The sequence below is a fragment of the Periplaneta americana genome, chromosome 16 (assembly GCF_040183065.1).
Source record: "Periplaneta americana isolate PAMFEO1 chromosome 16, P.americana_PAMFEO1_priV1, whole genome shotgun sequence".
NCBI lineage: Eukaryota > Metazoa > Arthropoda > Insecta > Blattodea > Blattidae > Periplaneta > Periplaneta americana.
Genome location: NC_091132.1, coordinates 52638734 through 52655679, shown reverse-complemented (window position 1 = coordinate 52655679; position 16946 = coordinate 52638734). Strand labels below are relative to the sequence as shown.

Genomic DNA, 16946 nt, shown 5'->3' with positions numbered 1-16946 from the left:
ACCTCCACCATAATTTTTATTTAGGTTAGAAACTATGTACGGTACATAATATGGTATTGAAAATGTATTATTTATCATTACAATTTTGCATTTATGCTTTTGACTGTTATACACATACATACTGTTCTGTCCATTGGCAGTTCTTTCACTGCAAACCCAGCATTCTCCAATATTTCCCATTTTCTGCCTTCCTCTTAGTCTTCGTATATGATATGATGTTAATTTCAATGCTAATAAGGAATATTCAAATTTAAGTAAGTTTATTGTATTAAATTTACACATGAAAAGGCCACCGGTGTGGCTCAGTCGGTTAAGACGCTTGCCTGCCGGTCTGAAGTTGCGCTCGGGCGCGGGTTCGATCCCCGCTTGAGCTGATTACCTTGTTGGAATTTTTTCCGAGGTTTTTCCCAACCGTAAGGTGAAGGCCAGGTAATTTGTGGCGAATCCTCGGCCTCATTTCGCCAAATACCATCCCGCTATCATCAATCTCATCGACGCTAAATAATCTAGTAGTTGGTACAGCGTCGTTAAATAACCAACTAAAAAAACAATTGAAAATGTGATTGTATTAGTATCAATTAATTTGCTTAGGAATAGCGATATATCGATAATCGTTTCGATATGTCGATATATATTTTTGAAATATATAGCCTATCGATTATCGAAATTAGATTTGCGATATATTGCAATATCAGTATATCGGTATTTAAATTATTTCCTCCATCCTTGTGTCTACTGTATTTTAATAATGAAGTTCACTGGGAATTCGAGAGTTGTAATAAAACGCAGTTAGTAATTCCACGTAAACTTTTCTTAGTCAATGAAATAAGCTTAATGATACACAATAGAACAGTGAGAATCATACTATAATAATAATTTCACACTGACTTCTCTTTGACGACAATGAAATAAGTTTAATAATATACAATAGACTTTTGAGAATCTACTACTATTACCAATTACCTCATGTACGAATTCAGAAGTGGAGTGTAAGAATCTTCTGAACTTCTGCTAGAGACATCCAATCAGGATTATCGATTTAATATTTTCATTTACTTCTGTTGCTGATGATTTCCAATATTCTTGCAAGAGTCAATTAGGAACACCATAACATAATTATTAATAAACTCAAATTTAATCAACATCAATTTCCCTAGCATCAAGTGCAGCCAATAAATTTAATTTCACGGAATGTCACTTCCCTAATTATACATTTAATTAAATGTCCATATTTTTAAAGTTCATTGTGTTTTAAAAAAATTATATTTTTATTATTCCGTTGTAGTTGCAGTAATCAACACAATATTCACAAATACGATTACAGTCCTCTGACTGTAGTCCTATTTGTGAATAAGTGTCATCATTCTTTCTTTACAGACTCGAATGAAATATGATATGATGAAAGTAAATAATATGTGTTATTATCTTAGTCTAATTGATTAATTAGTTATTCATATAGTCGCGCAAGGATTTCAGTTATCGACAAAATAAAAATCTCTTACGATATTACCTTTCATAATTCCACACGATCTTCTCTTAAGGTAGGAACTCACCGGAACGGAGACGACTGTGACTATGGCCTATAAAACTGTGACTGTGACGGAGATACCTGTGACTGCGACGGAGATGGCTGTGACTATGACCGACAAGAATGTGACTGTAACGGAGATAGCTGTGACTGCGACGGAGATAGCTGTGACTGCGACGGTGATAGTTGTGACTGCGACGGAGATACATGTGACTTCGACAGAGATACCTGTGACTATTACCGACAAGACTGTGACTCCGACGGGATATCTGTGACTGCGACGGAGATGCCTGTGACTGCGACGGAGATGCCTGTGATTGAGATGGAGACACCTGTGACTGGAACGGAGGCACCTGTGACTACACCTGTGACTGCGACGGAGATGCATGTGACTGCGACGGAGACACCTGTGACTGTAACGGAGACACCTGTGACTGACGGAGACATCTGTAACTGTGACGGAGACACCTGTGACTGTGACGGAGACACCTGCGACTGTGACGGAGACACCTGTGACTGCGACGGAGATGGCTGTAACAGAGACGGAGATTGCTGTGACTGCGACAGAGATGGCTATGACTGCGACGGGATACCTGTGACTGCGACAGAGATGGCTATGACTGCGACGGGATACCTGTGACTGCGACGGAGATGCCTGTGACTGTGACGGAGAAACCTGTGACTGCGACGGAGACACCTGTGACTGCGACGGAGACACCTGTGACTGCGATGGAGACACCTGTAACTGCGACGGAGACACCTGTAACTGTGACGGAGACTCCTGTGACTGCGAAGGCGCCTGTGACTGTGATGGAGACACCTGTGACTGCGACGGAGACACCTGTGACTGTGACGGAGACACCTGTGACTGTGACGTATACACCTGTGACTGCGACGGAGACACCTGTGACTGTGGCTGCGACGGAGACACCTGTGACTGCGACGGAGACACCTGTGACTGCGACGAAGACACCTGTGACTGTGACAGAGACATCTGTGACTGTGACGAAGACACCTGTGACTGTGACGGAGACACCTGTGACTTCGACGGAGACACCTATGACTGCGACGGAGACACCTGTGACTGCGACGGAGACACCTGTGACTGCGACGGAGATACCTGTGACTGCGACGGAGATACCTGTGACTGCGACGGAGACACCTGTGACTGCGGCGAAGATGGCTGTGACTGCGATGGAGATGACAACTACGACAGAAATGACAACTTACAATGAATATGACGACTACGACAGATATGATTACTACAACGAAGCTGACAATGACTGTGATCCTGATTATGATTGAGAATTATTAGATTTATGGTAACACTAAATTAATCCTTCGAGAAACCTTGCCCCATAACCGTTCTCAACCGACAAAAATTAAATTTGGCTTTACTAGGATTAGAACCCTGTTCTCCAGAATGTAAACCGGCGTTTTTTCTGTTCAGCTATGAAATGGTATTATTACATCATTACAATACCAAATAACGTTCACAGTTTAGTTAGCGTTACAACAAATGTTTTGACAGAGAATTAAACCCTGTCAAAAATGTAAATCAAAACATGTGACGGTTATGAAAATTAAAACTAGATGGAAGTACTGCATGTTGTTAATTCGTAAGTGCCAGGATTCGAATCGAGTGCTTGACAGTTGGAAACCAATTAACAGTCAGGTGATTGAGGATGCAATCCATTCAAGTACCAGAACTTATGATTATACAATTCCACGCAGGCTTTGTCGTCGCACGCTTTAGATGATCAGACTCATACAGGTGTTGATTGTTTTGTGACTTCCTGATTGGCGGACGCATTTACAAAGCTAGAGGATAGAGATGACAAAGCCGAGGTTCCGCGTTTGCTACGCACCAATTGAATTATCGAATGCTAAACAAGAATGGGCTAATGGTAATGAATTTATTCCAACACACGTGGCACCCTGTGTTCCATCGCTTCATTATTCTGCTAATTTGTGCAAACATACATCCCCTCGAAGTGCTCCCTGAGATATTTTGCAAATTTCATAACTGAGGACATTTTTAAAGTGAGCTTAGTTTCTATTTTCAGTTGTAAGTTAATTTTTCACCGAAGTAGCACATATTTTTATCTTTTTATGTCTCTTTCATAGTAAAATTTATTTCACTTTCTTAATCTCGAAGTCAGACACGTTTAAATACACAAAAAAATTAAAAGAAAAATTCATTTTCATAATACATACAAATTAATATCAACACGCTGTGTAAAGATTAGTAAAGTCTAGTAACTGTGTAATTTACAAATATATAATGAGTGTACGCTTGAAAACAGGTTTTTCTTACAGTTAATACGGCGTCATTCGGAAAGTGACATGGGCAGGTAACAGCCCGCTTAACGGTGATTTGGCTTGTTAGTTTGTGACATTGAAATCTCGCGACCTATACAATACGTTACATAATTTATTTATGATATTTTCTCACCTTGTGTGGTGCTGAAACTGTCAACCATTCTTTCTAATATGTATATATTTCACATTTTTTTATATCTGTAGGCACGCACTCGATTTCGTCTCTACAAATAAAATGGAGCAAATGTGATCAGTTTAATTCAATTTATGAGCCATTGATGTCTTACAAGACTTTAGATCTAACAGTTTCGTTGCTTCCCGAGTTTATGTCTTGTATAACTTATACCTAGCTCTTGAGCTGACTTTTCTGACGATTTAGTGGGAGACTGTTTTAGTCTATAGCCTATATAAACTAGAGTTTGTCCAGTTATAACGCGAATTTTGCGCCTTTTTTTTTCTTATTTAGAGTTTATCCAATTTCTTTCACTTTTTCACAAAATTCTGTATTGTTGAATCAGATGGTTATGGAATGCCAGAATAATTCCGTATAAATATAGCACAACACTTTTTGTACCATTTCTTCATAATATACATAAATAAATGAAGCCTTACTCTTCTAATGTGTACTGCATTGACACGAACTGAACTGAAGTGCACTGAATGAAAGTCAGCTATATACTGATGATCTATCTTGACATCCCTTCAGCCTGTGTTATCTGTCCACATTACGCAACGTAATACCTTCTCACGGTCCATTCAGGTACCAAATGGTCACACTACTTCCTCTCTAGTCGTGTTCGATATATATACAAGGTGGAAGTGAAATAACCCTGCATATTGAAAGGGGCGATAGGGTATACCTAAAGGAATGGAACACCTATATTTCGTTTCGTGATTAAATGCACGGTTAATTAGAAAATTAAGTTGGAGTTTCAGTCGCTAACACAGTTCTCTTTCTTCTCGTAATAGAGATATAAGAGATCAACGAACTCAGGTCTGTTTCCTTACGTGAATCTCCCTCTCTGGCTAAAACGTTGCAATCTGGTTTCATCGTTCAGTGGCTTGAAATAAGTGGTTTTTAAATTAAGTTTAATGGAAACCGTCCACGCTATGGAAATACGCCACAGGGGTAAATGCCTATTATATTTTCTATCGATATGGACCAAAAACCACGATCCTGCTCGCAATAGTTACCGAATAAGAGGGTGTTAAACATTTGAAAAAAAAAACTCTTTTCTCTGAGAAAACTATCAACTTTTCACCAATATGGTATTATAACTTTTTGTTACATACAACATGAGCTATCCGTGTATTGTGGGTCCCTATCACTACGGCATGGCGCGTCCTCAGGTTGCGGATCGAGGAGACGGCCTCCAGATATGGAGGGTAGCTGCGAATATATTGAATAAGCAGTCGCGGACAGCCGATGAGGGGTGGTCCTCCAGCTTGGGGGTTGGGCGAAGGGCTAACAACCCATCACCGTAAAAAACAGCTTGTTACGAATCCTTCAAATAAGCCTCGGAATGGGACTGATTCTCTGGCACGACCACAGTAAAGGAATAAGGTTTTGAGATTTGGTACTTGGAATGTTACAAGTCTATATAGAACAGGAGGGGTAACATTAGTAGCAAAAGAACTAGCTAGATATAGAATAGACTTTATGGCAGTGCAGGAGGTTAGGTTAGATGGGAATGGCTTAACACAAATATGAGATTGTGTGTTGTATTATGGGGAAGGAAACGATAATCACCAATTAGGAACAGGATTTTTTATTCATAAAATAATAAAATCAGCAGTAAAAAAAGTCGAATTTATCAGTGATAGGTATCGTATTTAGTACTTAAGGGTAGATGGTGCGATATCGTAGTTATAAATGCTCATGCCCCTACAGAAGAGAAAGACGACCATATAAAGGATAGTTTCTATGAGGAATTGGAACAGACGTTTGATCAGTTACCTAGATATCACATGAAAATTTTATTGGGGATTTCAATGCTAAAGTAGGACGGGAGGATATTTTTAAACCGACTGTTGGAAAAAGTTAGTTGGGAGGCCGGAGGGAAAAAGACCTTTAGGGAGGCCGAGACGTAGATGGGAAGATAATATTAAAATGGATTTGAGGGAGGTGAGATATGATGATAGAGACTGGATTAATCTTGCTCAGGATAGGGACCAATGGCGGGCTTATGTGAGGGCGGCAATGAACCTCCGGGTTCCTTAAAAGCCAGTAAATAAGTAAGTACAACATGAGCTATTCGCTCTGAAAATCTAAAGGGTTATTTCACTTCCATCCAGTATGATAATTGACTGATGGCCATTACGTGAAAGAAACTTGTTTTCTGGTGAAAGCTCTATATAATAGGAACAGGAAGAAGTTACAACATTGTAAAAAGAAGGAGAAAATTAGAATATGATAATGAGGATAACGAATCTTGTAAATTAAAAATGAAATAAAATGTGATTCTCTATTTACGGTTAGAATAATAAAAATATTTTCATTCTGATAACATGATTTTTAGATTTTGATGATAATACACAACAAATTTGAGATAAAAGAAACATTTCTACCACTTTGGCGAAGTTCTGTTGCGAGTATTTGTGCAAACTATAGGAAAATTTTTGTTTCAGATTTGACAAGTCAATTTTTCGGATAGGTAATCATTTCACATAAGTAAAGGTATTTGCTTTTTAGTAAAGATTTTATATTTTCTCAAAGAAAAAACTTTTCCATGAAAATATCCTCAAAATCTTTTTATTCAAAATGACGTAAAGTTAGACGTTAAAATAAAAACATCAAAAATATCTTCAAAATCTTTTTATTCAAAATTGACGTAAAGTTAGACGTGAAAATATAACATCAAGAGGAACACACACATTACTCCTTTAGGATGTTCACAGGACACACTACCTGATCAGATAGCAGAGGTACTGTGCTTTGATTTCAATTCATCAGAGTACTTCTTATCAACACTTAATACAACTCATACAACCCAAGTTTCTGTTGGTAGCTATTCAGTTGTTACTGTCGTAACATGTGGTAACGTATCGTTTACATGGAAGCATTCCTTTGCAATAAATATGAAACAGGCATAACATCCATTATTGTATCCCCATTGTATCGATTTTGTTATCCTACAGCATTATATGATATGATATCATTTACACTGTTCATTGCACACATCACATACATGTACTTTTCGGTGAGTGGAATCCCCAGTACCTCGATGTCTGATGTCATTCTAATAATACAACAGATGCATAATCCCCTTGCATGTATGCAACTTATCTGCTACATATGTGATGCGGGATGGTAAATTCACTTATGGATGTATAAATAGCAAATAAGTTACAAACAAATATAGGCTCTTATACTTTTCCCTTCCCGTTAATTCTTATCATTCAATGCCATTTTCATTATTCATTTATTTAAATGGTTCAATCCATATCTTTCCTTATCTTTCCGCAATTATTATGTTCCACATTTCCACCAGTATTGCATGAATTATATACTCCGGTTTGTTCAACTTGGATATTAATCTATCTGTTTGTCTCTCTCTATATTTATATCTGCACACACATTATATATATAATATAGTATTTGTGGACTTAGAGAAGGCGTTTGACAGAATGGACTGGAACGAACTGATGGACATTCTGAAGAACATAGGTGTGGATTGGAAAAAGAGGAGGCTGTTCAGTAACCTTTACAATATGAAACAAGGAGTCAAAGTCAGGATAGGAGAAGAAATGTCTGAAGGAAGTGAAATAGGGAGAGGAGTACGACAAGGATGCCCTTTATCATCTACCCTGTTCAACATCTACTTGGAGGATTTGGTGAAGAACTATTTTCAGAACATGGAGGCGTAATAAGATTTGCTGATGATATGGCGTTGTTAACAGAAGAGGAAATGATTACTAAAATATATGCTACTGGAGCTAAATGACAGCTGTGAGCAATATGGGATGAAGATAAATGCCAACTAGACGAAGACCATGGTTGTCGCAAGAAAAGTAAAGAAGGTAAACTTGCGAATTCGAAATGAGGCAGTAGAGCAAGTGGACAGCTTCAAATACTTGGGATGAATGTAAAGCAGTAACATGAGCTGCTGCCAGGAAGTCAAAAGGAGGATAACAATGACAAAGGAAGCTTGTAATAGCAAAAGAAGCATCTTCTGTGGACCTCTGGAAAAAGAACAACGAGAGAGACTAGTGAAGTGCTTTGTGTAGAGTGTGGCATTGTATGGGAGCAGAAATATGGACATTACGACGAAGTGAAGAGAAGCGAATAGAAGCATTTGAAATGTGGATATGGAGAATAATGGGGCGTGTGAAGTGGACAGACAGAATAAGAAATGAAGCTGTGTTGGAAAGAGTGGGTGAAGAAAGAATGATGCTGAAACTGATCAGAAAAAGAAAAAGGAATTGGTTAGGTCATTGGCTAAGAATAAACTGCCTAGTGAAGGATGCACTGGAAGGAATGGTGAACGGGAGAAAGAGTTCGGGGCAGAAGAAGATATCAAATTACAGACGAAATTAAGATAAGTGGATCATATGCGGAGACTAAAAGGAAGACAGAAAATAGGAAAGATTGGATAATGCTGGGTTTGCAGAACCCTTATGTATGTATGTATGTATGTATGTATGTATGTATGTATGTATGTATGTATGTATGTATGTATGTATGTATGTATGTATGTATGTATCCATGTATGCATGTATGTATGTCCGTCTGTCTGTCTCTCTATGTATCTACCTGTCTGCCTCTATCTCTCTATACATTTATCTTATGCGTCAAATGCAAATAGAACATCTACTACGATTTTATGACTATGTCATGCAGTTTCATGATATAATATTTTTAATCAGTTTACAAAATGGAACCCACATGAAAAATTGAATAATAATAGATTGTCAATGGAAGCATAGAAAATTAAAACTGTTACAACTTTGAATGATAAAAAATTCCTAGGAAGTAAATTCAATTTTTTATTTTATTTTATTTACCTCTATTTCCATTATGGTTTATTCCTTTTTTCCCATTACTCATTTGTTTTTATGTTTTATGTTTATATTTCTGTGCCTTTGCTTCATAATTGCTTTTTCCTATTCCATTAAAATGTTCACGATGAACTGAAGTTCAGGTACTTGAAGTTTCTGGTAGACTGGACTGTGATTAAACGTACAACTCCACAGCTTGAAGGTAAAGTTAAAGAAAACGTTATTCATACTGCAGAGGAGCAAAACATTTACTACAAAAACATACGACTAGATAGAATCAATATTGACATTACTCGAAATACATCAAAGGTGGAACGACCTAGAGGTTCAATACTTGCTACAGTGAGGTGTGTGTAATGACCTCCTACGAGGTCATACATCTATGAAACGTCAAAGAGTCAGATGATATGCTTGTATTTATTCTGTGTGTTTTGTATTTCTGACATATATGTGCAAGTTCTGTGTTATTACATTCGATGATATATACTGTACAGAGTGGTCCATAAGTCGCGCACCGTAGGCTGGGAAGATTTATTTTCATGGGTACCGAAATTCACCTCCTTAGCTTGTATACAAGATTTTATTCTGAATGGGTAGAATTTTTTGACACATCTAATTGTTTGAAGAGTAATGTTATAGCATTCTTAGTTTATAGAGCCCTTTAGTTCTGCGAGAGTTTGAGATTGATTCTAATATACAACTACTTTAGAGGCCTCCTTCAAAAAAGAAAATACATAGACGTCAGATCCGGGAATGGGGATGACCATTTCACTGAACCTCTGCGGACAATACGTGTATCTGTTGATGAAACTCCTTGAAGTACCTACATAGTCTGCCTGACAGTTAAACGAGCGGGCCTGGGTACAAATCCTGGTTGGGACAAGTTACCTGGTTGAGGTTTTCTCCGAGGTTTTCCTCAACCGTAAGGCGAATGCCAGGTAATCTAAGACGAATCTTCGGCCTCATCTCGCTATCACCAATCCCATCGACGTTACATAACCTTGTAGTTGATACAGCGCCATTAAATAACGAACTAAAAACACAGAAATGGCTCATAATATATTATCAAAAAATTATTTTCTACTTCTATTCCACTTTAATCCTTAAACAGCATCGAAAATTCCTCCCACTACTACTTGAGAAAAATACTAGTGCAAACACCAGTAATATTCTATTTACATTATTGTGATTTTCTACTTACCGATCTCGTTGTCAATCAGTCTCAGAGATTGTGTTCATAATTTTCTTATATTCGCTTCATTTCTTTCTATTAATGTAGCTCAAATATATACATTACACGTAAAAATAATAATAGAATCGATTACATTTACATATAACTGTTTTATGTAAATTTGTGAAATATTAAGTTCTTCACATATACAGAGTGTTTCGGAAGTGGTGTTACAAACTAACAGGGATGATGGCGTAAAGCACATGTATCAATTTGAGATAAGGAACCCTGGTCCGGAAATGACTCAGTCCAAAGTTATAAGCAAAAATAGTTGTGTGGAAATGGAATTGTAATTTGGCGACACGTGCCCTCCTTCCCTTAACCTTTGGAACAGTCGTGGAAAAATGGTATGGGCCGGATGTCTCCTACGTGGGTACTTGCACCGATACAATCTGTGAGCTTGTCTATTGTTCCCATTGGTTCATCCGTATTCGAAAATCAGGTCTGCTTATTCCGCTCTCGTGTACTCCTCCATTTCACTAGGACAGATCGACTGGACACTGCAACTTGTACACATACACTGCTGTCTACAGACATGCATATCAAGACCGACCATGTCCGTTACACATTACGCTATCTGCATTGCTTTAGTGTAGTTTCCTGTCCCCACCCCTCAGACAGTGCACTGAATGGAATACTGTAAGTAGACAACGTAAACAACGTCAGATGAAGACAATATGTGTAAGATGTACAGATAAATACACATAAATAAGGTGTACAGAGGAATAAAATTATTTCAATTTCACACAACTATTTTTGCTTGTAACGTTCGACTCGGTTATTTCCGGACCAGGGTTCCTTATCTCGAATTGATACATGTGTCCTTCGCCATCATCCCTGAAAGTTTGTAACATCACCTCGGAAACACCCTGTATTTATTTTAAGTTCACAATTGAAGAGTGATTTTCCAAACGGTGCTAAGTCATTTATAAACAATTTTTTTTTTATTTTATAGGTTAACGTTATTATTTGCCATACATGTACACTGGAATACACTAGAAACTTTCCAATCGGTGTTATGTTCCGTGTTATTCCCATTATAATCTCACAGTTTTTTCCGAAGTGTGCTAAGTCAGTAGTATGAATGCTCCAAACTGTGTAAGTCATTGTGATGTGATATTAAAATGATTACTACTGAGGCATTGCCTACTTTCAGTTTTACATGTAATGCAAAATGTTAAAATAAACATAAATAATTACTAAAGAATATGTTTTCAAAGTGAACATTGGCAATATTATACTATATACTATTATTTGAAACTGTATTATGTAACATCATTAAACTATTATTATTATTATTATTATTATTATTATTATTATTATTATTATTATTATTATTATTATTATTATTACTATTACTATTATTAAGACATTGCCTTCTTTCAGTTTTACATGTAATGCAGAATGTTCAAATAAACGTACATATCAAGTGACTTAGCACATTTTGGAACATATTAAAATGTTTAACAGTTTTGTTACCTAGCACAATATCAATTTCCAAAAATTAAATTCTATCAATAAAGCTCACTTTACATAATGTTTTAACTGTTAAAGTCTCCTTTCAGTACCTTCAAGATATTTTCTTTTATAAAAAACACGTTTCCTGAAAAAGTAGATTTTTTTACTTAGCACCATTTGGAAAGTCACTATTCAATTTACAAATAAAGTCAAATGCCTTAATTTTGATATTATAGATGAAACATTTCTTTTGTATGTGGCCCAGAAAGCTGAAATTCATGTTCATACTTGGTTGCATATTAAGTGACTTCATTTAGGTACCTATTTTTTTTAATAATATTCGAAAAATAAACTTTAAAATGTAATATCATTCACAACATGATAAAGAACTGAATTGTTTCGAAATGCGTAAAACGTATAATAAAGTTGTCACATTCGTAACGTTCATTTTCCTGTTTTATGCCGTCGTATTACTGTTTCAATTAAGTGACCTCAAATTATATCCTACTTTTTTGCAAGTTTCGCAGTGGTAAAAATAATTACGTTTCTTGTGTTAACAGTTTGAACAACTGGCGTTCACGTGGATGGAACGCCAGAAACTGGGCGGATCGTACTCATCTCACAGAGCGCAGTCTGAAAAACACGTTGTGGTGTGTAGCACCACGCTACATGCTGACACTATCATGGACTTCCTAAACGAGTTCTACGCCCACCCTCTGTTACAGGTAAGTGTATGAACATGACCAGATAAACTACCGTATGCTACTTCGTGATTATACAGAGCATATTGCGCCTAATGTTCTTTTAATTGAAGGGTGTATCCCTTGGCTCACTATACTTTGATTTAATTTGTAATACGTCTGGAAAAAGCTAGATTGTCCCGATTTTTTGGGCTACAAAAAGTATACCGCACGCAATAAAAAAAATAGTCAAGCCTCCTATTTTGAGGAAATGGGTAAAATCGCTTATTTAAAATTCTTGGAATGGAAAGACTTACTGTAATACAGTACTTCATTTAATTAATAACAAGTGTACGTCTGGAAACAGGTTTCGCCTAGTACGGCGTTATTTCAAAAGTGACATGGGCAAGTAACTGCCCGCTTAGCGGCGATTCAGCGCATCAGCTTTAGGCAATAAAATCTAGCAATTTATATAGTACATTACATATGTAATTTATTGGTTTACCTTATAATAAGTGCAGAGACTATCGACCGTCCTCTCCAATACACATTTCACATCTTTTGAAACATTTCTAGACACACACTCGATTTCGTGTCTCTGTGGAATTGCTCTATAGGCACATGGTCCATTTCATTCATTTTATGAACAACTGTTGTCTTACGAGGCTTTATTTTTAGCAGTTTCGTCAATGATGTCTCGGATGAACCTGCCTCTTAAATTTTCTTGACGATTTCGGGAGAGATTGTTACAACCTATAGCCTGTCATCGAGATTATCTTCAGTCAGAACCCAGTTTATTTAAAAATGATCCGGTTCCTTTAATTTTTTCACTAAATTCTGCATTTCTGAATCGTATACTAATTGAACGCCGTTATACTAGGTGTTCATTTCAAAGTGTGTCATGACGTCACTGTTGATGAGTCAGCGATTTGATTTGAAGCGAGTTTCAGCTTTTGTGTCAGAGAAGTTTCCTATTAATCAAGGCGTTCAATCTGGACTTGAGAACGTGTACGGTGTAACTTGAACGTCGTAGCAACAGATGGCGGTCTATACGGTCTGTGTGCTACCATAACCTCTTTCGAACTATGTTTTGCATGGCCAAGTCGTACGCAGGGTATTTGTTATAATCGGTTGCGACATTTCACAACACAAATCAAAAGCTCCGTGTCCATGTTGACCGTCGAAGTTAATGTCAACAAATACGTAAGTAATCGTCTTAACCCTCTCCCTATATCCCGACAGTAAGAAAAAACTCACCTCAGTACATGTTTCGAAACAGTTCACATTCCTGCCAATACTGGCGTTACCGTACGTATCGGTAAATACTCTTCTGATTGAACGCCGTACTTGCTAGGCAACTTCTCTGGCACATAAGTAATACACCTCTGCGGAAGTTTAGGAAGATTGAATTCTCTAGGCTCATCGACTAGCCACATGACGGCATACAGCGAGCCATGACACACTTTGAACTGAACACGCAGTATTTCCGTAGAAATATAGCACGACAATTTTTGTATGGTTTTTTAGTAATATAGGCCTACGTATCATAAACGAATATTCGCTGTTCTAAAGTGTATTTCATTACCACGAACTGAACTGAAATGAACTGCAATGAGTGGAAGTCAGCTATATACTAATGACGCTGGCCACCGGCGTAGTTCAGGTTGTAGGCGCGCTTGTCTACTAATCCGGAACTACGCTCGGGCTTGGATTCCAGTCTCGCTTGAGCTTATTACTTGGTTCGGTTTTTCCAAGATTTTTCTCAACTGTAAGACGAATGTCAGGTAATCTATGGTGAATCCTCGGCCTCATAGCGCCACATACGGTCTCTCTATTGTCAACTCTATCGACACTAAATTACCTAGTAGTTGAGATAACCTCTTTAAATAAGCAACTAAAATAATACTAGAGCTAATGCTCAAGTCTTGACGTCTCTTCAGCTTCTGTTATCTGTCCATACTAAGTGTCACAAAACCTTCTCACGCCCGATCCAGGGCAAATGTAAACACTGTTTTCTCGACAGTCGTGTTTTATCTACAGCAATAAAAGTCCGACGGCATTTACCTGGGCGAAATCTGATCCCTGGCGAACGCTTCGTACTAACATGAAAAACCTACCCTCCACCGAATTTTATAATTATACGTAATTGATTAACTAGCGGACTTACTCGTGTTAATTATGTAAGTCTGTGCGGCTTACAGCTGTTTCGGTGCTTCATCACACCATCCTCAGAGCCTGCTAGATCTCGACGTCATCTCGAACTTCTCTGCCTGTTATGTGGGTGCGTTTGATTGTTTAAAAGTGTTGAAAAGTGGAATCAAATAGTGTGTGTACTGAAATTGATCTGTGTGTTGACTCCACTTTTCAACACTTTTCAACAATCAAACGCACCCACATAACAGGCAGAGAAGTTCGAGATGACGCCGAGATTTAGTAGGCTCTGAGGATGGTGTGATGAAGCACCGAAACAGCTGTAAGCCGCACAGACTTACATAATTAACACGAGTAGGTCCGCTAGTTAATCAATTACTACGTATATCCAAGTGTTAAAAGTAGTGTACGCAAGAATCAAAATGGATTTATAATTATATTTTAAAATACGAAAGAACATTAAGTTTATAAAGTCTAAAATACAAAATGCTTAGTTTACTATACTAAAAATAAGTTATTTTACAGTTATTTTGTATTTGGATATTAAATTTAAAAAGAATCAAATAGATATACAAAATTGTTACTTTTTCTTCCATACCATTCTGTGTGTATAATAATTTATATATCAGTCTATTAAAATGTTACCCCATTTCTCTCAACTAATTTTAGCAACCCTAGATGTAATGTATTTTCTGATAATTCATTCGATTAATGATTATAATTGAATATAAAATACATTAATTGCTAATCACGAACTTTTCAGTGACCAGTTACCAATTTTTCCTGTATTACTGCACTGTTCTTTGGGAGTTGAATATATAGATTGTTTCTTAAGATATATGTTGACTTTTAGGACTACTATGTGGTGCTTCTCTCTCCTATGGAGCTGGATACAACAATGAGAATGATCCTACAAGTACCTATTTGGGCGCAAAGGGTTATCTATATCCAGGGTTCGTGCCTAAAAGACGGGGATCTTGCAAGGGCACGCATGAATGAAGCTGAAGCTTGTTTTGTTCTCGCCGCAAGGAACTACGCCGACAAGACTGCAGCTGTTAGTATTTATAATAGAACTATGTTCTTAAGAAATAACACGAGGTATAACCATTGTTGTTCTGAAAATAAAATCCACAGAATTTTCCAGATATTGCAAACAAACATTTCTGATATTATTGTAATTTATTATTGAGCAATTTAGTCACGAAATACTGATGTGATATTATATTGGAACAAATTTGTATTAATCATAAAGCAATAATTAAACACAGGGTGGTTCTGTGACTTCCTTACAAACTTTTACGGATGACTGGAGTAGATCATTATGATCATCGACAGAGAATTCTGGTTGTAGGTTTGTTGTCCAAGTACTGAATTCCCTAAATTCTAAATTATATGTTGGAGGGATATTTTCTGATTCAGCTAAGTAAAGATAGATGGGATGTGAATGTTAGGACAGTCACTGTTCCTTACTCAAGATCTTTCTAAAATAGTAAGTATTTAAATTGTTGCTAACTTTATTTGCATGTTAAGATAACAAGATACAGAATCTTTGCTAGGGGAGGTGATTTTTTGCAAAAGTGATAAAATATGAAATAAATGTAAAGGCTTGTGCTTTTGTATCTTTACTTTTCACGACCTATATATTCCTTCTTAATGAATTTTAATTGTGCGATAAAATGCGAAATGCATTCAAAGTGCGAAATGTGAGCTAAAATAATATGCAAGTGCAAAACGACGATGTTTAAATCAAATGCGTTATATTTATGAAGTTAATTTTTTATTTATATAATAATAATAATAATAATAATAATAATAATAATAATAATAATAATATTTTATTGCTAGAACAAAGATACAATTTGTTTTTATGTAATAATCACTCTAGCCCATGTATTGTGGGTCCCTATCACCACGGCATGGCGCGTCCTCAGATTGCGGATAGAGGAGACGGCCTCCAGATATGGAGGGTAGCTGCGAATATATTGAATAAGCAGTCGTGGACAGCCGATAAGGGGTGGTCCTCCAGCTTTGGGGTTGGGCGAAGGGCTAACAACCCATCACCGTAAAAAACAACTTATTACGAAACCTAACAGTAAGCCTCGGAATGGGACTGATTCTCCGGCACGACCACAGCAAATGATGTGAAACTTGGACTCTCACTTTGAGAGAGGAACAGAGATTAAGGGTGTTTGAGAATAATGTTCTTAGGAAAATATTTGGGGCTAAGAGGGATGAAGTTACAGGAGAATGGAGAAAGTTACACAACGCAGAACTGCACGCATTGTATTCTTCTCCTGACATAATTAGGAACATAAAATCCAGACGTTTGAGATGGGCAGGACATGTAGCACGTATGGGCGGATTCAGAAATGCATATAAGTGTTAGTTGGGAGGCCGGAGGGAAAAAGACCTTTGGGGAGGCCGAGACGTAGGTGGGAAGATAATATTAAAATGGATTTGAGGGAGGTGGGATATGATGGTAGAGACTGGATTAATCTTGCTCAGGATAGAGACCAATGGCAGGCTTATGTGAGGGCGGCAATGAACCTCCGGGTTCCTTAAAAGCCAGTAACTAAGT

The 16946-nt window shown here is 37.2% G+C and overlaps 1 protein-coding gene across 3 annotated transcripts in view; it reads left to right on the top strand.

Moving 5' to 3' along the window:
- Positions 1–16946, top strand: part of SLO2 (slowpoke 2) — a 1063914-nt gene that overhangs the window by 958899 nt on the left and 88069 nt on the right. For all 3 annotated transcript variants that reach the window (XM_069849155.1, XM_069849157.1, XM_069849156.1), the window contains exons 11-12: positions 12098–12262; positions 15222–15422. In XM_069849155.1, the coding sequence (XP_069705256.1) occupies positions 12098–12262; positions 15222–15422 (366 nt within the window). The remainder of the gene's footprint in view (positions 1–12097; positions 12263–15221; positions 15423–16946) is intronic.